General features: G+C 38.5%; 1 protein-coding gene and 1 non-coding gene across 5 annotated transcripts in view; one reads left to right on the forward strand and one right to left on the reverse strand.

Moving 5' to 3' along the window:
- TARS3 (threonyl-tRNA synthetase 3) overlaps nt 1-26,320 on the reverse strand; it is an 87,590-nt gene that overhangs the window by 7,050 nt on the left and 54,220 nt on the right. For 3 of the 4 annotated variants that reach the window (XM_063795447.1, XM_063795448.1, XM_054667243.1), the window contains 6 exons: nt 24,364-24,530; nt 22,544-22,706; nt 14,196-14,333; nt 10,283-10,360; nt 10,099-10,199; nt 323-427 (listed from right to left, as the gene is read on the reverse strand). In XM_063795447.1, the coding sequence (XP_063651517.1) occupies nt 323-427; nt 10,099-10,199; nt 10,283-10,360; nt 14,196-14,333; nt 22,544-22,706; nt 24,364-24,530 (752 nt within the window). Of the gene's footprint in view, nt 1-322; nt 428-758; nt 873-10,098; nt 10,200-10,282; nt 10,361-14,195; nt 14,334-22,543; nt 22,707-24,363; nt 24,531-26,320 lie in introns of all 4 variants that reach the window. The other variant, XR_010151820.1, reaches the window with a different exon arrangement.
- On the forward strand, nt 21,986-22,085 carry LOC112205792 (small nucleolar RNA U13). The gene has a single exon (XR_002939875.1). It is a non-coding gene; the product is annotated as a small nucleolar RNA U13 (small nucleolar RNA).

Below are 26,320 nucleotides of genomic sequence, written 5' to 3' on the forward strand. Positions count from 1 at the left end.
CAACTACATCTCTGAAGGGCTTGAAACAGGTAAAAAGATAACTTTAATTCTACCGAGTCCCCCAAAAGGTAAGTGGTACGGTTTTATGCCACTCTCCCTTAGTTTTTATTTTCTGATCTGGCAAATTGAATAAGAATTCTTTATTTGCTGTTTGGACACTTGCTAATTACAAGGCAGGAAAGGCCCTTTCTTTTGTTACTACTTTTATCTTTTACACATGATTTTTTAATAATAGAAATATTTTTAAAAAGGAAAAATAAGTAAATTAATAAAAATTAAAAAGAATAATAGACATATAGTTTTTCTTTTCCATATCACTTACCATTTTCCGCCATAGTTTTCTGAAAGAATGGCTATCATTCTTTCCACTGATCCCAAAATGGCTCGATGAATGATCACAGGTCTCTTTTTATCATCCCCATCCTTACTAAAAAATGAAAATTATACATTTAAGTCTTTTCCTAAGATTCAATAACTATCTTCTAGCCTTATATTTAATTTTGAGAATAGATTTAGTGATATCAGATCTCTCCATTAACCTTATTTGTTCTGTGACTGTCTTGTTTTCTCATTGCTTTCTTTGCTAATCTTTTTTCTTTTATTTTAAAAACTTTTTATTAGAGAGCACTGAAACATATACAAAAGTAGAGAGAAGAGTATAATGAACTTCCACATACCCTCTCTCAGCTTCACAAAATGTCAACTCACAGCCAATCTCATCTGATCCAAATGCACCCCCATTCTTGCCACTATCTTACCACATTATAATCTTCATTTTAAAAATGTTCCTGATATGTGTTCTTGAAGTCCACTGGTCAAATTCCCTGAAACCCTCATGAGGTGTATCTTACATTTAATTATTCCCTCTTCCCCTTAGGAAAAAAAAATGAAAAAAGCAAATGATGACTTAATTGTAATGAAGTAAGCTACTTCAAGATCTCTGCACAAGCACAAGCTTCTCAGAAAGATAAATTTCACATTATTGCAACAAATGTGACATGTGACACTTACAAAGTTCTTTAGATAAATTTGTATCTAAAAAATTATACCAGCTAGCTACTACAATAGATGAAACAAATTTAACAAATAAATAATAAAATAAAACAAACAAATAAAAACAGAGAAACCCATTCATTAAACCTACTTCAAATGAGTTGTAACTGGATATCATCACTGCCAACCATTTCTGCTAAGAGCCATTATAGAATAACTGCAGGCAAAACTCTCTGTCTGGACCCTACAGGAAGCTTTGGGGTAGGGGTGAGCGGCTTGAGTCCATTCCTACGCAGGTATATGAAGAAATTCATCCCAAAAATTGAAACCAGTATGAAATATTCCTGAATATCCCATCATGTTGATTTTGTGTAGGGAAGAAAGAGAAGCAAACTGATCCTTTCACAGAGCCTGGGTATCCAAAATTTCTGTCCCATCATTTCTTTGAATCATGTCTAGACTTAAGAAGAGCAAATAGTGACATAAACTATGATTACACATCTGTGCTATCAGATAAACACTGGAATGAATACCAAATTCCCCCAAAATAACCCCAGTGGATTTGCTTACAATTATATTAGATTAATAGATAAATTTGAAGAGAATAACTTCACAATGTTGATTCTTCTCATTCCAAAGTGTGGTATGAATCTTCATTTAAATAACTCTTTTTTGTGGTCTTGGAGAAAAATTTATAGCGTATGCTTATAAATAACATCTATAGTCATGTGTTGCCTAATAACATTTTGGTCAACAATGGACTGCAGATATGATGGTGGTCCCACGAGATTATAAAGAAGCTGAAAAATTCTTTTTTTTTTTTTAAATTATACTTTAAGTTCTAGGGTACATGTGCACAACGTGCAGGTTTGTTACATATGTATACAAGAGCCACGTTGGTGTCCTGCACCCAAGGAAGCTGAAAAATTCCTATCATCTAGTGATTTGTGTTACAAGTACCTACAGCACTCAGTACAGTAACATTCTGCACAGGTTTGGAGCTAGCAGCAATAGGCTATCCCATACAGCTTAAGTGTGTAGTGGCCTATGCCATCTAGGTTTGTGTAAGTACACTCCGTGATGTTCACACAACAATGATATTGCCTAACGACACATTTCTCCAAACATATCCCTGTCATGACTACATTTATGGGGATGCATGACTATATTTATATTTATTGTTAAGTTTATTCATATTTTCTATTTTGTTGTTGCTGTTGCTTCTGAAATGTTTTTCCATTGCATTTCCTAGCAGATTATTGCTAACATTATGGAGGCAAATTGATTTTTGCATTTTTACCTTCCATTATTATTAGTGCCCATTTCTCCATTTGATTCTGTTGGATTTCTCTATATTTTAACATCTACAAATAATAATTTTATCTCTTGCTTTCATGTATGTGTAATCCCAGAATAATTCTGAGTAACAATACAAATAGTAGTCATATTCATCTTCTTCCCAACTGTGTTGAGATGCTATTGCTGTTTTCTAATAAAAGCTCTTTATCGTGATAAGGAAATTTCTGTTCATTTCACAGGAATGAATGTTGACTTTTATCTGATGCCTTTCTGCATGCTGAATGTAATGAATGACAACAGCACACTCTCATCCACCCCTGCTTTTTTAGGGAAAAAGCCTTACTCAATCATGGTGATGACCTTGATGCTTCTCTCTCTCCTCTCATACATAAGCCTGAGCAAATCACATCAGTTCTTCCCCCAAAATACACTCCCAGTATCCCTACTTTGTTCATCTCTATGCCACCTGGCTCCAGCTGTCATCGTTTCTTACCTGGTCTGCAATCCACTGCTTCCACCTTTGCTTGCCTACTCACCATTTTCCGCACAACACCTATGATGGCTGGCTGGGCTGATTGGTTTCTCCTCCACGTCCTCCTTAAGTGAGGAGTTTCACTTGCATTCTGATGGCCCTAAGCAATTTTGTTGTAAGACTGATCCTGAAGGTCTGACTTTCTTTCTAATAGTTCTGACCCTTGCTCCTCCAAAACAGAGAGATTAGACTTTTCGGAGTCCTACTAACTCCACTGTACCAATCAGGCAAAAAGTTAGAGGTCAACTCCCAGAAGCTTTTCCGTTTTGGCACACGGTATGACCTATGGCACTTGGCCACTGGGTGGCGAACACATGGAACAGATGTGAATATCACTATAAAGGCTTCGATAACTGAACTGACACCGAACCACAGCCCACAAAAGTGGGCTGGAAATTTCCACCTGAACCTAACCAGGCAGATTCACTGCCAAAACAAGACAACCGCCTTAGGATTTAAACAAGACACAGCATCTCATAACATAATATTCAAGACGTTCAGGATACAATCCTAACTTACTTAGCATATGAATAATTAGGAAAATTCTCAATTTGTGAGAAGAAAAGACAAACAACAGTCCAGCAGCAAGAAAACACAAATGATGGAATTACCAAAGGCTAGAAATAGCCATTATAACTGTACCCCAGGAAGCAGGGTAAACACACCTGGAGTGACGGGAAAGACCAAAGTCTCAGGAAGAAATACAAAACATGAACAACAGAGATTGTAGAACTGAAAACTACAATCACAGAAAGTTTTAAAAAGTCATTAGATGGATTCAGTAGCAACAGAGATGGTAAAGAGTTGGTGAATTTGAAGATAAGTAAATAGAATGTATCCAATCTGAGAGATATACAAAGAAAGACTGAAGGAAGCATAAACAGCCTCAGAAAACTGGAAAAATACCAAAAGGTCTAATATTCAGGTCACCTGAGTCCCAGAAGGAGCGGAGGTATAGTACAAAAGAAATATGGAAAAACAATGGCTGAAAACTATCCAACTTTCGCAAACCAATAACTTACAGATTCAAGAAGTTCAAACCGCCACAACATAGACTTGAATAAGTCCATAGACAGACACATCACAATCATGTGACACATAAAGGAAAAGCGACTTGAATTACTGCACATTTCTCATCAGAAACCATAAAAGCCAGCAGGATGTGTAACAATATTTTTTGTTTTTACTTTGCAAGAAAATAAATTATATAACTTAAAAAATAAAACCCCCAAACTAAGCAGTTCATCAAAATATTTCAGCCTACAGCCTACAGAAACTGCTACCATTTAAAATTGTACAGCGTTATCATCTCAGCGTGTAGCGGCACACGTGCAAATAGCATAGACCACATGAGGACAGATTACAACTTAGGAACTCAAATTTGTTCAACGCTCTAAACAACATATAGTGTAGATGACAGGAAAGCTCTCATGTAATGTTTATTTTACAAACATGACCTTGGAAGAATTAATAAGATGGCATCTCAGTTATTTACATAAAAATAGAAAAATCAGCTTGAGTTTAAGACGGCAAATCTTTCTATAAAACTAGCCAATCTTTCACCCAGATTGAAGTTTTAAAATTTGCTCTTTGAAAGGGCTAATGACATCTTACTGCAAATAATGTAAAATATTTTTTAACTACTCAGGTCATATTTTGTATTAAATTTAATAAAAAGTAAAAGTAAGAAAGCTAAGTTTTTACTTTGGGAAGCGTTAACATTTATGCACAAGATGAGAACAAGACTTGAAAAAACAAGTTGATAGAACTCGGGAGCCCCTCCAATAAATGCAAACATTGGAAGACTTCAGAATTTATTTCGAGATCCTCACTAAATCATTGGAGCAGTAATGTTCTAATATTTACCTCATTGTAAGCATCAAAATTGTTCTGTATTTTCCCTTCATAAATTTTATTTCATGTCTACTTACTCTGGAAATGAGATGCAACAAAGGTTAACACAAAAATGGATGTCTCTGTTTTTAAATTAGAAGATGAGTGTTCTAGGTCAGGATCGGTGGCTCACGCCTGTAATCTCAGCACTTTGGGAGGCTGAGGTGGGCGGAGGTAAGGAGTTCGAGACCAGCCTGGCCAACATGGTGAAACCCTGTCTCCACTAAAAATACAAAGTTTAGCCAGGCATGGTGGTGCATGCCTATAGTCCCAGTTACTCAGGAGGCTGAGGCAGAAGAATTGCTTGAACCCAGGAGGCAGAGGTTTCAGTGAGCCAAGATTGTGCCACTGCACTCCAGCCTGGGCAACAGAGCAAGACTCATCTCAAAAAAAAAAAAAAAAAGATGAGTGTTCAAAGTTTGCATTAACCTCAGAAGCGTCCTCTTGCTATACTACTTAGTTAATATATCTTTTTAAACAATATTTTTAAAATATTAAAACTAAATAACTATCAACCCAGAATTGTACAAAGAAGGTTATTTTCTTTGAAAGCACAACAAAATAAAGACATTCTCAGATGAAAGAAAATAAGGCAATTCATCTTCAACCGACCTGCTTTAAATAAACTGTTTCTCTTATATCTTCAGATATATGAGAAATGATACTAGAGGGAACCCTGGAACATCAGGAATGAAACAAGATCAACAGAAATGGTAAATATTTGGTAAATATAATATAATGTTCTCCTCCTAAGCTCTTTAAAACATGTACTATGATTGAAAACAAAAATAATATTGCTTATGAGGTTGTTAATGTATGTGGCATGTAGTGTGTAGTATGCCTTCCAAAATGAATTTTTAAATAACAAGACTTGAAAGTCAAAATTGTGCCTTGATCCATGGGCTGCAGAATGGATGTTGTGTTAATAGGCATGAGAAAACATTAATCTCCTTGTATGTCTCCATCAGAGCTCTTGGATGACCAGGTGCATTGTCAATGAGCAGTCATCTTTTGAAATGAATCTTTTTTTTTTTTCCTGAGCAGTAGGTCTCAACAGTGGGCTTAAAATATTCAGTAAATCATGCTGTAAACAGATGTGCTGTCATCTAGGCTTTGTTGTTCCATTTCTAGAACACAGGCAGAGTACATTTAGCATTATTCGTAAGGGTTCTAAGATTTTCTGAATGGTAAATGAGCACTGGCTTCAACTTAAAGTCACCAGCTGCATTAGCTCCTAATAAGAGGGTGAGCCTGTCTTTTGAAGTTTTGAAGCCAGTCATTGACTTTTCCTTTCTAGCTATGGAAGTCCTAGATGGCATCTTCTTCTAATAGAAGGCTGCTTCATATATATTGAAAATCTGTTGTTTAGTGTTGTCATCCTCATCAGTGATCTTAGCTAGATCTTCTGGATAACTTGCTGCAGCTTGTACATCAGCACCTGTTGCTTTACCTTGCACTTTTATATTACGGAGATGGCTTTTTTTTTGAGATGGAGTTTCACTCTTGTTGTCCAGGCTGGAGTGCAGTGGCGTGGTCTTGGCTCACTGCAACTTCCGCCTTCTGGATTCACACGATTCTCCTGCCTCAGCCTCCCAAGTAGCTGGGATTACAGACACCCACCACCACACCCAGCTAATTTTTTTATTTTTATTTTTGTATTTTTAGTAGAGATGGGGTTTCACCAACCATATGGAGTTGGCCAGGCTGGTCTTGAACTCCTGACCTCAGGTGATCCACCTGCCTCTGCCCAAAGTGCTGGGATTACAGGCATGAGCCACTGCACCTGGCCCTGGAGATGGTTCTTTTAACTTCATGAACCAACCTCTGCTAGTTTCAAACTTTGCTTCTGCAGCTTCTTCACCTCCTCTCAGTCTTCACAGAATTGAAAAGTTAGGGCTTTGCTCTGGATTAGTCTTTGGCTTCAGGGAAACTTTCTCCACATCAGCAAGAAGGCTGTTTCACTTCCTTATCATTTGTGTTCACTGGAGTAGCACTTTTAATGTCCTTCAAGAGCTTTTCCTTTGCATTCACAACTTGGGTAACTGGTGCAAGAGGCCGAGCTTTTGGCCTATCTGGGCTTTCAACAGTCCTTCCTCACCAAGCTTAATCATTTCTAGCTTTTGATCTAAGGTGAGAGACTTATGACTCTTCTTTAAACATGAATATTTACAGGCTGTTGTAGGGTTATTAATTAGCCTAATTTCAATGTTATTGTGTCTCAGGGAATAGGGAAGGCTGAGGAGAGGGAGAGAGATTAGGGAGGGGCCGGTGGAGTGGTCAGAACAGACGACATTTATCGGTAAAGTTCACCGTTTTAAATGGGCATAGTTCATGGTGCCCCCTAAAATTATAACAGTAATATCAAATATCACTAATCACCATAACAGATACAATAATAATGAAAAAGCTTGAAATACTGCAAGAATTACCTAAATGTGACACAAAGACATGAAGTAAGCCCATGCTGTTGGAAAAATGGCACTGACAGACTTGCTTGACACAGGGTTGCCACAAACCTTCAGTTTATAAAAAATGCAACGTCTGCGAAGTGCTATACAGTGTGAAGCACGATAAAACAAGCTGTGCCTGTATATATATATACAGTCATGCACTGCGTAACAGTGTTCTGGCCAACAACAGAGCACATACATGACAGTGGTCCAGTAAGATTATAATGGAGCTAAAAATCTTCCCATTATTCAGGTGTTTGTGGTGAGGCTGGTGTAAATAAATCTACCGTGCTGCCAGCTGTATAAAAGGACAGTGCATACAATTATGTACTGTACATCATACTTGATAATGACAATAAACAACTGTTACTGGTTTATGTATTTACTACACTATACTTTTAATTGTTATTTAAGGTGTATTCTTTCACTTACTTACAAAAAAAAAAGTTAGCTGTAAAACAGCCTGGTGCTGGTCTTTCAGGAGGTATTCCAGAAGAAGGCACTATTATCATGGGTGATGACAGCTCCATGCCTGTACTGCCCCTGGAACCTTCCACTGGGACAAGATATGGAGGTGGAAGACAGTGATATCGATAACCTTGGCCTTGTGTAGGCCTAGGCTACTAGGCTGATGAATGTGTTTGTGTCTTAGCTTTTAACAAAAAAACTTAAAAAGTAAAAAATTTTTGAAGTTTTTAATAGAAAAATGTTTATAGAATAAAGATACAAAGAAAATATTTTTGTACAACTATAATGTATTTGTGTTTTAAGGTAAGTGCTATAATAAAAGATTCAAAAGTTTTAAAATGTCAAAAATGTATAAAGTAAAAAAGTTACAGTAAGCTAAGCTTAATTTACTATTGAAGAAAAAAATTATTTAAATTTAGTGTAGCCTACATGTACAGTGTTTATAATGTCTACAGTAGTATACACTAATGTCCTCGGCCTTCACATATACTTACAACTTACTCGCCTGGCGCAACTTCCAGTTATGCAAGCTCCATTCATGGTAAGTGTCCTAAACAACTGTACCATTTTTTATCTTTTATACCTAATTTTACTGTACCTTTTCTATGTTGAGATATGTTTTGATGCACAAATACCTTACCACTGTGTTACAGCTGCCTACAGTATTCAGTAGAGTAACATGCTTTACAGGTCTGTAGCCTAGAAGCAATAGTCTAGACCATATTAGCCTAGGTATGTAGTAGGCTCTACCACCCAGGTTTGTGTAAGCACACTCGGTGATGTTCACACAGTGAACAAAGGGATAATCAGTGGTCCCATAGAACAGAATTTATAATCTAGAAACAGACCCACATATATATGTCCAACTAATTTCTGACAAAGATCCAAAGGCAAGTTGATGGTGAAATAGTGGCCTGTTCTGACATCATCTGATGTGTGAATAATTAGACACTTAGATGCAAACAATGAATCTTGACCTAAATGTCGCATCTTACACAAACAATGAACTCACATCAGGTCTTAGAACTAGAAAACTTTTAATATAAAACATAGAAGAAAATCTTCATGGCCTGTACTTAGGCAGAGCTTATAGATATGATGCCAAAGCACGATCCATAAAAGAAAAAAATGGAGAAATTAAACTTTATTGTATTTAATAACTCAGGATGAATGGGAAAGTAAAGATATTACAAAAAATGAAAAAGCAAGCTATAGACCAGGGTAAAATATTTGCAAATCATATATTCCTCCAAGGGCTAGTATCTAGAATATATAAAGAATTCTCAAAACTCAACAGTAAGAAAACAAATCACTCAATTAAAAATGAGCAAAAAGACTTTGGCAGACTTTTAACCAAAGAGGATAAATGAATAGCAAATAAGCACATGAAAAGATGTTAACATCATTAGCCACTAAAAAAAATGTAAAATCAAAAGATAATGAAATACTACTACACACCTATTAGAACTGCTTAACAAACAAAACCTGACAATATCAAGTACTGGCAAGGATGTGGAACGTCTGGAACTCTTTACACATTGCAGGTGAGAATGCAAAATGGTGCAGCTGCTCTGGAAAACAGTTTGGCAGTTTCTACAAAGTTAAATATTTAATTATCATATGACCCATTCCCAGTTATTTAACCTAAAGAAATGAAAACTTCTACTCACACAAAAACCTATACACTAATATCTACAGCAGCTCTATTCATAATCACCAAGAACTGGAAGCAACCCAAACACCCTTCAACGACAGATTGGATCCACAATGGCACACTAGTCAGTGATAGAAAGGAACAAACTATCAATACTTGCAGAACCATGGATGAATCTCCACAGCACTGTGCTATGTGAAAGAAGCCAGTCTCAGAAGGCTCGATACTGCATGGCTCCGTTTACATGACATTCTGGAAAGGGCAAGACTATGGTGATGGGGAGCTCATTAACGGTAGCCAGGGGTTAGGAGGAGGGGGAGTGTGTGACTGCAAAGGAGCAGCACAAGAGAACAACAGAATCATAACCATCAAGCTGTACACACAACACACACACACACACAGAGTTAATTTTACTGTATTTTTTTAAAGAAGTTGTTGGTTTACAGTGATAAAATTGCCTTTTTCCCCCTGCTTTTTCAAGAAAACATCTCATCCTTAAGACACAGACCCAATGCCAGCATTTTGTGAAGTCTTCCCCCTGTAACTCAGGGAGAGTCAGCAGCCTGGATCATATTTTCATGGAACTTTGTTCATATCTCTACTCTCATGTTTACTTATCTTCCTCCCCCTACTAGACCAGAAAATTCAAGTTGATTCCCAACTGGATTATGATCAGGTAAACAAATATATATTGCGTGTATAGCACATATACTAGACATTCACTAATGTTTATTTTTGCATTGCTAATACTCAAATGACAAAAAATTAGAATATTAGTACTATAATATTTATCACATTCAATCACTCACCTAACATATGTGAGATTAAATCTAATAGGCAGTTGGAAGTCCAGCTGAATTGTAGCACATTGATGGTATCTGCCAATAGCATCCTTGATTTTTATGTCAATCTACAAATTAAATAATGTTTGCTTAGAGAGAGTATTTATTTTTCTTTTACATTTTGCTGTTTTGAAGCATGTGGTCGACTCACTTTAGGGCCATAAAATGCTCCATCTCCTGGGTTCATTTTCCACGGTTCTCCAAAGTCCATCAAGCTGTTCTGCAGTTGCTTTTTCAAAAGAAGAAAAAAGATACAATTATACATTGTATCTTTTTTTTTAAATACAGCTCACAAAAGTTACTCTTCATTACAGTCTATGTTATTTCAACATATATTTATTGAGCATCTTTTACATTCAATAAACTATTGAGCAGGGACTACACAGAGATGATTAAGGTGGCACCTGCTCTCAAAGAAACATAAACATTTCAACTGGGGAGAAAAGATCATTTATAAATTGTTCCAGTGAATTCCAGGTAAGCATTAGGGAGGGGTCGCTTTTGGCCCTCCTCCCAACACAGGCCCCCTGTGCCCTACACATCAACCAGCTTCTGCCTCCTGGTGACAGGCCTCCACACATGAAAAAGCAGGAAAGCCTTGATCACACTCCCTCTTCCACTCTGAGTCTGGGTGGGTAAGAAGGCCAAGAGGGCAGGCCTCACTACTTCCTTTTTGCCTTTCCTTCACCTCTGCACGTGTCTGGGAGGGTCACTTATAATTTATAGGGGTGTGGAAGAATGAGGCTCCACTTTTGTCTTCAGCCTAAGCCACTACATGCCTTCAACTTAGCTTGTAGTGAAGATGTTCCACATTGAAGGTGAGGGTGCAAGTGTGTATTAATGAAACATTTCCCAGAGTCTTCCAGTATTCCCGTGAATCCAGCTTCCCTGGGAAGCACGTGGGCATTCCTAAGTCCTTGGCCAAAAGTACTGCCAAAACACGAGCCAAACTCCCATCATCACCTCCAACATACGGGTGCCCATGAGGGGGCAGACTTGGGAGTGATGCGCCTCATGGGGAAATCAGAGCTGTGGCAGTCTTAGGGCCGAAGCTGCCATCATCAAGAAAGCTGACTCCTGGAGTCCTGGCAGCCTTTCCCAGGACCTCAGTCAGGATCTGATCTTGAGAGAGATGGAGATTTTATTCCTGGGATCCTGGGAATGTCCCGCATAGGCCTGATCTTACAGAAGCAGCTTCTTTTCTCCTTAGGACCAGAGAACGCCACCCCATGGAGACACTTCCTGGGCCTGGAGGCCGCACTCCCCTGTTCCACTCTGTTTCTCAAAGGAGAAGGAACACAGGTACATGTTTCCAGGACAAATGAGGCCCTCCTACAACAGATACCAAGTGATGGAAAGAATTCTGGGGACTGCAAGAAGCTAAAAAGCCAAGGAAAGGCCAAGTTTTGGAGAAGAGGATAAAGCAGGGGTCACTGCTGCTCCTCGGGCCTTGGAGGACACAGGACAGGAGGGCACAGTAGGAGCTGCCAGAGCCGAGAGAGCATCGGATACATGAAGATGTGTCTCTTTCAAACCATTTCAGACACTTCTGAAGACAAAATATTTCAATGCTCACCTCAGTGATTTCCAGGCCAGGGTTAGTTATTGGAGAGAAATATCTCAAAAGTGGAAGCAGGTCCATCCAGTCACACCCCTGGGTGACCTCAGGATTGGCTGCTAAACTATTTACCCCCATTAATTAAGAAAGGAGCAAAAATGCTGGGACTTCCAGCCTATTCTCCCCATGCCAGGTCTACACCTGGTCCATCCCCTTTTCAGCTCCCCACACCCCACCAAGTTTCAAATGAATGGAATAGTGACAATGATACCAACACCTAACATCTACTGGGCACTTACATGTGCCTGGCACTATGCCTAAGACTCCATGTAAATTACTTCATTTAAGTTCACCATACCCTCAGGAAGTGGGTGTCATCGCTACATCACCACCACCACCATCACCGCCATCGTTATCATCATCACCATTTCATGCTGGATCCTGATGCTTAGAGATCTTCTATAATTTACTCATGGAGATAAAGTACTTTCAGACTTTAAAGTCTGGAGCAAATGGCTCCAGAGCTGAGCTCTGTGTCCTCATTTCCTCTTCCTGCTTCCACATGGCTGTTAGGTAAACTGAGTCTGCATCCTTCCCAGGGTAGATAGGCTATCTCATTTGGCCCTCTTTGTCCATGCAGTGGATGTGGAAGAAGAGCTTAGGATGGGCATGGGTCAGTGGGGAGGAGAAGGCCCTCCTTAGAGCTCAAGGCTAAACTGCTTCTGTGCAGCCTCTGCTCGGCTTCTGTACCTATTAATCACGTAAAAATAATTGTTATACTATTAATCCAGGGCTTCTCTGATTCTTATTTCTCGTATTGGTGTGTTAAGCTCCCATGAGTACAGTAGTCCCCCTTCTCTGTGGTTTCATTTTTCTCAGTTTCAGTTACCCGCAGTCGACTGCAGTCTGAAAATATTAAATGGAAAATTCCAGAAATAAACAACTCATAAGTTTTAAATTGTGCACTGCTCTGAGCAGCAGGATGAAGCACTCTCCTACTCTGTCCCACCTGGGATGTGAACCGCCCTTTCGTCCAGAGTCTCCATGCTGGGTGCACTGCCCACCTGCTAGTCACTAGGGAGCTGCCATGTTTATCAAATCAACTATGCAGTATCACAGTGCTTATGTTCAGTCACCCTTATTTTCCTGAACCATGGCCTCAAAGCACAAGAGTTGTGTTACTAGCAATCTGGATATGCCAGAGTGAAGCCACAAAATGCTTCCTTTAAGTGAAAAGGTGAAAGTTATCCATTTAATAAGGAAAAAAGAATCCTATGCTGAAGTTGCTAAGAGGTATGGTTAAAAAAAAATCTTCTATCCACTGGGTAGGTTGTGAATTAGTGAAGAAGGAAAAAGAAATTCATGCTAGTTTTGCTGTTGCACCTCACAATGCAAAAGTTCCAGCCACAGTGCATGAATAGTGCTTAGTTAAGAAAAGAAAGGGCATTAAATCCCAGCACTTTGGGAGGCCGAGGCAGGAGGATCAGGAGGTCAGGAGATCGAGACCATCCTGGCTAACATGGTGAAACCCTGTCTCTGCCAAAAATACAAAAAATTGGCCAGGTATGGTGGCGGGGGCCTATAGTCCCAGCTACTCGGGAGGCTGAGGCAGGAGAATGGCGTGAACCCGGGAGGCAGAGCTTGCAGTGAGCTGAGATCGCGCCACTGCACTCCAGCCTGAGCAACAGAGCAAGACTCTGTCTCAAAAAAAAAAAAAAAAAAAAAAAAAAGAAAAAAAGAAAGGGCATTAAATTTGTGGGTTGAAGGCATGAACAGATACGTGTCCTAACCTGATTGCCGTCAATTTGGTACCATCCAGGGTTTTGGGCATCCACTTGGGGTCTTATTCCCATGGATAAGTGGGGACTATTATATTCCAAGAAGAGGAGAACTAACAGGCAGAGCAGGGTGTCTGGCCATGACACCATCCTCATTTTTAATAAAAGTGAACACAGGAAACACACTATATCCTTTGTGTTTATTAAGAAAAAAAAAGCAATGTGAAGATCTCCTTATCTTGGTTTTGCAAAGCTTAGATGTAACGTCTTCGGGCGTGGGTGTCTTCAGACAGACACAGGGCAGGGCACGACAGGACGTGACTATGAAGGGGACTATGCACATCTACATCTAGACCATGCAGCCCTGGGACCCTACAGTCAGACTCAGATGACTCAACAGGCAATGCTTTAAAATAAACCACACAAACCGAGAGTTACAGCAATCAGAGGATTTCTTTAAAATCCTGGGCCAGCTATTAGTGACCAGCACTGCAGGACTATAAATAAAAGCCAGATATGAACTTTAAGTGTGAAGCAAATGTAAGGTATTATTATTACCGTCACAAAGATAACGGGATAACCACATTCTACAACCTATATATCTGTCTCATAATTTCCAGGTTCAAAATTTCTATTACAAATTATTGCATCCTCCTGTGAAGACTGCAGCCTCTCAGGTGTCTTCCATACGACTAAAATGAAGAGGAAGCACAAGGTGTGTCTCTTACCTTCTCAGCCTCATTCCACATCTCAATCTCTCCTAGGAAGTTTTCTGGCCTTGTTGACAGGTTTAATTGAAAGGAGAAGCCAAATGTTGAGTAAACAGATTGCAAAAACCGCAAACACCCCTTTATTTCTTCTTCAATCTGAAATCAAAGCAAATGAAACATTCAAATAGAACATCAAATTCATTTGTTTTAAAAAATAAAATTCTTCATGTCAGACAGAAATAAAGCATGTTTTTAATGGAGTACAGTTGATGATCCTGTTTTGGCTGTTTATCCAATCCTGAGCTGAACCTTCGTTTGAGTGCCAGGCACATGCAGGGAATGGAGAAGGAGTAGGCGAGGGAACCGTACTGTGAAAAGGCAGCGCCACGCACAGGAGAGCGGCACGGAGGGGCTGCCCAGAGGAAGTGAGACTGAGCTGCAGCAGGGCACAAGCAAACGCTCTGCATGGAGCGGAAGCTCAGGAGCTCTGTGAGCAGAGGACACACTGAGTTGAAGGCTCCGTGGACAGAGGAGCAGACTAAGTCGGGGGGCTGCGTACGATGGGCAGAAGGGCAAAGAGGCAGTGTGGTAGGTGGGCAGGGGCCAGAGAAAATTAAGTGCTTTCAAAGCCAGGCGAATGTATGGATTTTTTAGGCTGAGATCAATGGGGAGGCAATGAAGGGTTTTTGTTTTGTTTTGTTTTGTTTTGTTTAAGCGGGGGACTAACATGACTCAATGTGTTCTTTCACAGTATGTGGAATGAACTGGCAAGATTAGAAGAGAGCCCCATCAGGAAGCTGGCTGAGTCAATTAGGAGCAAGATGATGGTGGCTTAAACCAGAGAGAGGCAGCTGAAATGCAGGGAATTTGATGGATTTGAGACATCAAGTCTTTCATTCATTAACTGCAATGGCTAGTTTTTTGTTTTGTTTTGTTTTTTGAGACAGTCTTGCTCTGTCACCCAGGCTGGAATGCAGTGGTGTGGTCTTGGCTCACTGCAACCTCTGCCTCTTGGGTTCAAGCGATTCTCATGCCTCAGCCTCCCGAGTAGCTGGAACTACAGGTGCTCGCCACCATGCTCGGCTAATTTTTCTATTTTTTTTTTTTTTAGTAAAGAAGGGGTTTCGCCATGTTGGCCAGGCTGGTCTCGAACTCCTGGCCTCAAGTGACCCACCTGCCTCAGCCTCCCAAAGCGCTGGGATTATAGGCGTGAGCCACTACACCCATTTTTTTTTTTTTAAGTTCCTGGGTACACGTGCAGGATGTGTAGTTTGTTACATAGGTATATGTGTGCCATGGTGGTTTGCTCCACCTATGAACCCGTCACCTAAGTATTTAAGCCCAGAATGCATTAGCTATTTATCCTGATGCTCTCCCTCCCTCCTCTTCCCTCCGACAGGCCCCAGTGTGTGTTGTTCCCCTCCCTGTGTCCATCTGTTCTCATTGTTCAGTTCCCACTTATAAGTGAGAACATATGGAGTTTGGTTTTCTGTTCCTGTGTTAGTTTGCTGAGGATAATGGCTTGTGATGGCTACTTTTAAGTGTTAACTCGACTGAGCTAAAAGATGCCAGACAGCTGGCCACCCTTACAACATTTCTTTCTGGGAATGCCTGTGAGTGTGTTCCTCGAAGAGATGAGCATCTGAATCAGTGGAATTGGTAAACAACTTCCACCCTCACCAATGTGGGTGGGCCTCATCCAATCTGTTGAGGGCAGGAATAGAACTCAAAGGCAGAGGAAAGGCAAATTCTCTCTCTTTTTGAGTTGGGACATTTGTTTTCTCCTGTTCTCAGACACTGGAGCTCCTGGTTCTCAGGCCCACCAACTCTGGGACTTACACCAGCTCCCTCCTTTGCTCACCCCCCTGAGGCTTTTGGCCTTAGACTGGGAGTTATACCATCAGCTTTCCTAGTTCTCCAGCTTTTTTTTTTTTTTTTTTTTGAGACGGAGTTTTGCTCTTGTTGCCCAGGCTGCAGTGCAATGGCACAATCTCAGCTCACCACAACCTCCACCTCCTGGGTTCAAGCAATTCTCCTTTCTCAGCCTCCTGAGTAGCTGGGATTACAGGCACGTGCCACCATGCCTGTCTAATTTTGTATTTTTAGTAGAGACAGGGTTTCTCCATGTTAGTCAGTCTGGTCTCAAACTCCCAACCTCAGGTGATCCACCCACCTCAGCCTCCCAAAGTGCTAGGATTACAGGCGTGAGCTACCATGCCTGGCCTTTCTCCAGCTTTTAATTGGCATATCATGGGACTTCTTTTTTTGGGGGGGTCATTTTTTTTTTTGAGATGGAGTATCACTGTCACCCAGGCTGGAGTGCAGTGGCATGATCTCAGCTCACTGCAACCTCTGCCTCCCAAGTTCAAGCGATTCTCTTGCCTCAGCATCCTGATAGCTGGGATTACAGGTGTGTGCCACCACACCCAGCTAATTTATGTATTTTTAGTAGAGATGGGGTTTCACCATGTTGGTCAGGCTGGTCTTGAACTCCTGACCTCATGATCTGCCTGCCTCAGCCTCCCAAAGTGCTGGAATTACAGGCATGAGCCACCTCACCCAGCCTGGGTCATATTTTTTAATCTACTATGTCAATCTCTTTTAATTGGTTTATTTAGACCATTTACACTTAATATGTTAGGGCTTTACACTGCCTTTTTGTTTCCTTCTTGTTCTCTCTTGTTATTCATTTCTGTTTTATTTTTCCTGTCTTCCTATGGATTACTTTAACATTTTTTTGGAATTCAATTCCAATTTATCTATAGGTTCTCTTAGTGTATCCCTGTCTATAGCTTTTTTTTAAATTGGTTTCTCTAGGTATTATATAACTTATCAGTCTAGATATTGTCACTTTACCAGCTCAGGTGAAGTACAAAAACTTTTATTCCCTATGCCTTACCCCATTTATAGTGTAATTTTCTTAAACATTTCTTCTACATACATTTAGAACATCAGAAAGAACATGTGATTTTTACTTCAATGATCAAACATAATTTAGAAAACGCAAAAGAAGGAAAATATATTGTATTTACCTGTTTTTATTTTCACAATCTTTTTCTTCCTAAAGTTCCCTGATTCCTCTTTTCCTCATTTCCTTTCTGTTTAGAAAACTTCCTACAGCCATTCTTTTGGTGGGTCCAATGTCTTGATTTCCCCTCAATTCCTGAAGGGTATTTTCTTTAGACATAGAATTCTGGGTTGAAAATTCCTTTTTCTTTTTTCAGCACTTTAAAAGTATTGTGCCACTTCCTTCTGGCCTCCAGGATTTTTGTTTTTTGTTTTTTAATGAGAAATTGCTATCATTCAAATTGTTTTTCTCTTTAAAGGTAATGCATCATTTCTCTCTCACTGCTTTCAAGCTTTTCCTTTGTCTTTAGTTTTCAGTTTACTATGATGTATCTTGGTGTAGGTTTCTTTGAGTTTATCCTGAACAGTTTTCTTGAATCTGTAGATGTCTTTTGCCAAATTTGGCAAGTTGTCAGCTATTATTTCTTTGAGTTCTTTTTCAGTCCCACCTTCAGTCTCCTCTCCTTCCAAAATTATGATGATATGAATGTTAGATATCTTGTTATATCCCACTGTTCTCAGGCTCTGTTCTTTTCTCTTTCAGTCTGTTTTCTCTATGTTTTTCAGATTGCGTAATTTCTGTTCTTGTCTTTATGTCTGTCTTCACCATTCTGCTCATGAATCTATTCACTGAATATTATATTTCTCAGTTCAAAATTTCCATTTGGTTCTTCTTTATATCTTCTATTTCTTTCCTGAGATTTTCTATTTCTTCGCTGACTTTGTAATTTTTGTTTGTTTCAAGTGTGTTAGTAATTGCTCATTAGTTAGTAATTGCATTTTTATGGTGGTTGCTTTAAAATCTCTGGCAGATAATTGTAACATCTTTGTTATTTCAGTGTTACCGTTCATAGATTGTCTTTTTAAATTCAAGTTGAGATTTTTCTTGTTCTTAGCATGATGAGTGATTTTCAATTTCTTAAACCTGGACATTTTGGGTTTTATAGTAAGCCTCTGGATCTTAAATGTTGTTTTAGCTGACTTCCACTGACACTCTTCCAGCAGAGGGAGGACAGTACTGGACAGTTACTGGCAAGTGGGAAAAGCAGTCCAAGCTCCTTTTAGAAAGGAAGTAAGGGGAGAGGCGCTCCTCGTTACTTCTGGGTTGCACGGGTGTTCTAGCCCCCACTCCATGGCCTTTACTGCACACAGAAAGCATGGCCTCATGACCAACCGGCAGTGAGAAAGTCTTATCTTTCCACTAGACGTCTTCTGACACTACTCAAGCAGGAGTGGAAGAGGCACCCTCATTACTTCCAGGGGAGGGCAAAAGTCCAGGCTCCCCACATAGTCTTCACTGACACTGCTGGGTTGGGGGAGTGGGATGGGATCTTGTTAATGCAGGAGTAAAAGTCCCAGCTTCCTAATAAGCCTTCTCTTACCCATTCCAACAGGTATTGAGGTACTTATTTTGAGCCTGCTGAGAGTTAAAATATAAGCTCCTCAATCAGCCTTAGCTGGCATATAAAGGGCCACAGTTTTTTCTGTGGTGTCTCGTTGAAATATAGTAGATATTGTCTAAAACTTTTCTATCTTTCTAGGCTGCCCCTTTCCTAGTCCTTTGGCTACAGCAAGCAGACTTCTGTTGGCCTGTTTTATCGATGCCTGTTGGCATCTGTTGGTTGCCAAGTCTGGAATATATGTGGCAAAATAAAACAAAACAAAACAAAAACACCTAAGGAACTCACTACCATGTTGTTTCTTAGGTCCTGATGTCCATAGCCAGTGTGCCCTTTTTCTCAACACCTTTCAGAGTCTCGTGTTTGTTTTATATGTAATATCCAAGGTTTTTACTTGTTCTTAGAGGGAAGGAAAGGGAAAGCACCTGCTTCATCTTCCCCAAAGCAGGTCTTTTTTGCTCATTGTTTAACTGGGTTGTCTGTTTTCTTATTGAGGTTTGAATATTTGTTAAGTATTCTGGATTCAAGACCTTTATTTGATATATGCCTCACAAATATTTTCTCCCAGTCTGTAACCTGTCTTTCCTGTCTCTGATCAGTACTTTTTGAAGAGCAGAAGTTTTAAATTTTGAGGAACCCAATTTATCAACTTTTTTCTTTTATGGATTGCCCTTTGGTGTCATATCTGAGAAATCATCACCTATCACCTAATCACAAAGATTTTCCCCAATTTTTATTCTAGAAGTTTTGTATTTTTATGTTTGACATTTAGGCCTGTGATTCATCTTAATTTTTTCATATGGTATGAGGTATGAATCCTCATACCTCATGTTTTGCATATGGATACACAATCATTCCAGCATCATTTGTTGAACATATTACCTTTCCTCCATTTTATTGCCTTCGAATCTTAATTAAAAATCAGTTGTCCATATATTTGTGTCTATTTCTAGACTCTGTTTTGCTGATTTATCTATCTAGACCAGCATGATTACTGTAGTTTCTCATAATTCTTGAAATCAAGCATAGTGACTCTTCCAAATTTGTTTTTATCTTTCAAAGTTCTTTTGGCTATTCTAGGTTCTTGTGCTTTCTATACGAATTTTAGAATCAGCATGTCACCTCTTACAGGGAAAAAAGGTCTGCTTGGGTATTGACTGGGATTGTACTGACTTTATAGATCAACTTGGGGATAATTGATATTTTAATAATATTTAGTCTTCCAAACCACGAACAAGGTATATTTCATTTATTTAGGCCTTCTTTAAATTTATCTCAGCAATGTTTTAAAGTTTTCACTGTATAGGTTGTGTATGTATGTATTACTCAGCTTGGGCTGCCAGAACAAAAATCCATAGGCTGTGTGGCTTAAATAAGAATCATTTATTCTTCACAGTTCTGCAGGCTGGGAAATCCAAGATCAATGTGCCAGCTGATTCAGTTCCTTGGTGAGGGCTTTCTTCCTAGTTTGCCAATGGCTGACTTCTCACTGTGTCCTCACACGGCAGAGAGAATCAGAAAGCCTCTGGCATCTCCTTAAAAGGGCACTAATCGTATCATGAGGGCTCCATCTTCATAATCTCATCTACACCTAATTACTTCCCAAAAGCCCCATTTCCAAACACCATCACATTGGGGGTTAGGACTTCAACATATAAATTTTGGGAGTCACAATTCAGTCCATAGCAACATATTTGTCAGTCTTATCCCAAAGTACTATCATATGTTTTGAGATGCTATTACAAATTGTTTCTTATTTGCAATTTCCAAGGGTTTATTATTATGAAATGCATATACAATTCATTTTTGTATGTTGATATTCCATACAATTTTTCTAAATTCACCTTACTTCTAATAGCTTTCTGTAGATTCCATCTGATCTCTACATAGATGATCATGTCATTTACAAGAGTTTTAATGCTTTCCAATCTAGGTGTTTTTTATTTCTCTTTCTTAACTTACTGCATCAGAAAGAACCTGCAGTACAATGATCAGAGAAGTAATGAGAGAATCCTTACCTAATATCTGATTTTAAGAGTAAAGCATTCAGACTTTCACTATTAAGTATGAGCTTAGCTGTAGGTTTTTCATAGAGGCCTTTTATCAGGTTAAGAAAGTTCCCTTCCATTCCTAGTTTTGAGAGTTTTTATGAGATATGGATGTAGAATTTTGCCAAATACTTTTCCCTGCATCTACTGAGAGGATAATATGCTTTTTGTCTTTTTGTTTGTTTTCTTTTTTTTAGTTTGTGAATGTGGGGAATTACAATGATTCATTTTCTAATGTTAAACTACCTTTTCATTCCTGGGATTCAGTCCATTTGATTAAGATGTCCTTTTAAAAAAATTACTAGATTTGGCTTACTAAAATGTTGTTTAAATTTTTTGATTTTATGTTCATGAGAGATGTTCAGTAGTTTTCTTTTAATTTCTTTGTCTTATTTTTCTATCACAGCAATATTAGCTTCATTAGCTTCATGAGGTGGTGAAGATTTCCTCCTCTTCAATTTTCTGGAAGAGTATCTCTAGATTGGTATTATTCCTTCTTTAATGTTTGGTAGAATTCACCAGTAAAACCATCTTGGCCTGGAGTTTTCTGTGTAGGAAGGTTTTTAACTATCAATTCAATTTCTGTAGTAGACATAGGGCTATTCAGATGATCTACTTCTTCTTGAGTAAAGTTTAATAGTTTTGTCTTTCAAAGATTTATCCATTTCATCTAAGCTGTCAAATGTATGAGCATAAAGTTATTCATAAAACTGCCTTATCTTTTTAACAGCTACAGAATCTGTAGTGATGACATCTGTCTCATTCCTGACATTTTTATTTGTCTTCTCTTTTTTCCCTCACCAGTCTGACTAAAGGTTTATCAATTTTATTGATCTTCTCAGAGAACCAGCTTTTGTTTTATTTTTATTCTTTATTTTCTATTTCAGTGATTTCTGCTCTGCTCTTTCTTATTTTCTTTCTTTTGCTTCCATTACATTGGGTGTAATTTGTTCTTCTTTTTCTATCTTAAGTAAAAGCTAAGTCATTGATTTTTCTTTTCTAATGCAGGTATTCAGTGCTATAAACATCCCTCTACCACTTAAATCGCATCCTACAAATTTTGATGTGTTTTTATTTCATTTGTTATATAAAATTGTCTAATTTTCCTTTGGATTTTGTGTTATCTATTTTTAATTCTATTGTGGTCAGTTAGGATTAGGGTTAAACATTAGGGTTAATTAAACATTTTGTTTTAATTGCATCCCTTTCAACTCATTGAGACTTGTTTTATGGTCCAGAATATGGTCTATTTTAGTAAATATTCTGTGTGCAATTTCAAAGAACAAATACTCGGATCCTTTTGTAGTTCATAAGCGTGATGACTGGGTGTACACACGTGTGTAAGATGTACCTCCCTCACCTTGGTACAACACTGGCATATTACCCACCCCACATGAAGCACACTGGATACAACACTGGCACATCACCCATCCAACATGAAACCAAAGAATGTATATTCTGCTGTTGTTATATAAACATCAATTAGGTCAAATTGTTTGAGAGTGAAACTTTGCATGGCAATTTTAACTTGAATTAACACAAAAACTTGAAAAAGTAAATTTTAAGTTCTAGGCAATATTGAAAAACAAAACATCCAGAATTCCACCAAATCCCTTAAAATACTCCACTTAATGGAATTTAGGTTAATAAAATCACTGAAGGAATATATTTCATGTCAAGAGATGATTAATCTATTGACCTAATTTAGAGAATCACAGCAGGTTAGAGCCGAATGAATCTCAGAGACTAGACCAAACGTCTATGTTTCAGTAACTCTGAAAGAATACAAGATGTGTTCGGGGCATCACACTGAATTTGTGACCACCCTGCTTCACTCTGTGTTATTGTTTACCTGCTCCACTGTGCAAAAGATGTGAGCATCGTCCTGCTGGAAGCGCCTCACTCTGGTCAAGCCGCTGAGAGTCCCCGACAGTTCATTTCTATGCAGAACTCCAAAATCAGCAAATCTAATAGGCATTTCCCTCCAAGATCGTGGACGATGGGCAAACATTAGACTAGAAAAGATGTGGTAACACACAGCTATTACACAGCACAGAAATATTAAATAATTATCTAAATACAAAGAAATTACAATTAAGCCTCAAGATTCATAAACTCCTTATTCTAGTTCTTAGATCACCAGGTTAAAAAAAAATTCTTCCACAAATTAGTGAACCTTGCATTTACATCACTGCAGCACTCTGAGAAAGAAGCTTGTCTATTATCTCTTCCCAGAAATGCTGTTCCCTCCCCTTATCCACACAGTGAATCACCATTTACTGTTTATGATTCATTTCAAAGGCTACTTCTTAAATGAAGCCCTCCTAGACATTTCCCAGACAGGGCTAGGCAGTTTCTCCTCATGTTCCTGGAACACCTCAAACATGCCATCATTATGGCACTGGTCTTTTTATAACAGATTGTCTACATGCATGGCCCTGCCCACTCTGCTCATGAGCTCCATGAGGGAATGGTTTGTGTCTTAATCACCTCTGCACTTCTAGCTCCAAGCACAAAAAGCACTCAACTATGTTCTCTGTTGAATGAAAGACTTCTCTCCTGCAGAAAGCACTCCTAGCTTCCATATCCCATTGCCTCTAAGCCACCGTGGCCTTGCTTTCTTATTCTGAGGTGTAAAAAGACAAACTTAAATTCTCTACTTTCATTATAAAGTACGAGGCTATAATTTTAAAAGATGCCTTTGAGAAAATGAGTTAAGAAATTGTTAACACAAGTGTTTTACAATGCAAAACACTAGCATAGCTTCTACCTTCTGTTTAGAAAGAGAGGATACAGAATGTTTACATACCGGTGTTCCTAAAATTAAAGTTATATATATTTTTTACATGACATCATCATAAAGTTAAATTTCTTCTCATCTTCACTTAAAAGGGCAAAGAGCTTTCTTCAGTGTTCAGTTACCGGTTTTAATAATCATCTTCTAGGTAAATTTACTTGAAACTATGTATGTTGATAATACAAAAACTACGATTGTTGGGATTGTTTTTTGTGGGCAATTATGCCTATTCAGTTTCAGTTGTACAATATGTTTGTCTTACAAGGTTGAATTTGCATACCAACTTTATGATAATTAGTCTTTCATAGAATCAAAGACAGCATTGATTGTAAAATGTATCTTCATTTTATGTGCTACAAAGAAAGAAAATAACCTATTAATTACATTATGATATAATGCTAAGATGCCACCAACTAAAAGATGCATTTCAACTTCAGAAATGTTGACATGTGGGAGAAAAATGGTATCTTGGAATCAGTGAAATCCAGAAACCCATTGATTATGACCTCATTGATCTTGTTATAATCCACCCAAACAGTATGAAAGAACTAAATATTCTGCAAATATGAACATTTGAAGCGCATTACTATAAGAAAGACAAATATTATAAAACTTATAAAATTGACACATAACATTATCCTTTAATCAGCACAAAAAACTGCAATGGTTACCAGCTAACATCCCATACCTGCCAAAGATCAAATCTATTTTCAAAAGTAAATCCATTCTCCAGAATGAAACAGCTTAGTAAAAATTAGTAATCACCACTCTTCAGATTAAAGGGACTCTTTCATTCCACAAAGCATTAAAAGCTAATTGTGACGAAGCGTGCTATGTGCTCTCATGAAAAGGCCTGCTTGGCTTTTAACACTCACCAGTGCCCTGGACAATTCATGGGTTTGAGGGCAAAAGTGTCCTTTTCAATCTCAAAGGTAAACATGTTCTCGCTGTAATGCTGCCAGTGGCCCGAGGCTTCCCAGAGTTTACTGTTGTACATATTGGGAGAGAGCACCTCCGTGAAGTCCCGTTTGTGATATTCCTCCTTCAAGATACATGCATTCAACATTAAAATCTGCTAGGGCAGATCACAATTCCATGCAAAGTAACACTATGAGCAAATATTTTCAAATTGGGCTCATGTCCTATATTAATTCATGATTAATGTACCCTCAGTTTTAGGTGTGGTGGTTTCTGGATCTTGAAAGAAAGATTTACATATGTTTAGTATAATTTCTATTGAGTACATTTATTTTATAGCATATAACAGTATATAGTATATAATGTTGTAGTTCTTTGAAAAGTAGTAATTGAAATACAATATATATAGAAACTCACTGTAATCACTCCAAAGTCCTTCTAGATAAACAGGTTTTTTCCTATTATTTAAGAGGCAGAAAAAATTTATAATTTAATAAGCCTGAATGCCATGTTGCATGTTATAATTTTGATTTATTTAGTTTTAAACAGAAATAAGAATTTTAGTGTATAACGATTTAAGTAGTTGATATTATTAAGTCATGAGCTGGCCTCTCTCCCTCCCTACCTATTAACAGCTTCCCTAATTGAATTACTGGAGACAGGAGAAGAGAGTTTTTTTCCAAGCAAAGTTTTAAGTTTATTTAAACTTTCTTTAAAAACAAAACAATTAGGTGATCTTTGTTGGGTAAATATTTTATGTGCACTTTCCAAAAATGCATATTCTGCTGTTGTTTTACAAATGTCAATTAGGTCAAATTGTTTTGACAGTATTTGATAGGGACCCTTTGCATGACAGTTTTAATTTGGATGAACACAAAAACCTGAATAAGTAAGAATTCTGAGAATCCTTAGATTCTCAACATTTGTAAACCACTTAATGGACATCTGGCCCAAATCTAGAATGCCATGTATACTTTAAGCAAATTTGAAAAACTGTTTTCACAGCTAAAAAAACATAAAACATAACATTTTAAGATTACTAACAATGGCTTTATACAACTGAAAGGAATGTTGTCTGTTATTCTTCAGCAGGGCATCTTGGCAGTCCAGGGTAGACAGCTTAGGTCTCGGCCATTCAGTGAGCTGCTTCACCTATCCTTTGTTTTTACTAAATTAGAAAACCTTAACAGGTAGGGTGTGGTGGCTCACGCCTGTAATCCCAGCACTTTGGGAGGCCAAGGTAAGTGGATCACCTGAGGTCAGGAGTTTGAGACCAGCCTGGCTAACATGATGAAACCCCATCTCCACTAAAAATACAAAAATTAGCCAGGCGTGGTGGCGCACACCTGTAATCCCAGCTACTCAGGAGGCTGAAGCAGGAGAATCGCTTGAACCCAGGAGGTAGAGGTTGCAGTGAGCCAAGGTCACGCCATTGCACTCCAGCCTGGCCAACAAAGCTAGACTCCATCTCAAAAAAAGAAAGAAAATGTTTAACAAAATGATGTCATTAAGAATGGCAGTGATTATTGGCTATTTCAGACGGTTCCATATATTCAGATTAAACAAGGTCCCAGAAATTAAGGGTGAGTGTGTGGGTGTGTGTGTGGCAGGGTGTGCGTGTTCGCTTTTACTAAAAACTACTTTTAAAGTCTAGCTCAGGAGATACTGCTCAATGCATTTTTAATTCACTCTGAATGCAACCATGTTAGGAATGTATGTCTTCTTGAGATGTTTAGAAATGATTTTAAACTATCCCTGCAATGGACTGAATGTTTGTGTCTCCCCCAAAATTGTGATATTGATACCTTAACCCCAAGGTGATAGTATTAGGAAGTAGGGCCTCTGACAAGTGATTAGGTCATAAGGGTAGAGCCCTCATGAATGAGATTAGTGTCCTTATAAAAGGATTCGCAG

The sequence above is a fragment of the Pan troglodytes genome, chromosome 16, assembly GCF_028858775.2.
Source record: "Pan troglodytes isolate AG18354 chromosome 16, NHGRI_mPanTro3-v2.0_pri, whole genome shotgun sequence".
In the NCBI taxonomy this organism is placed as follows: Eukaryota; Metazoa; Chordata; class Mammalia; order Primates; family Hominidae; genus Pan; species Pan troglodytes.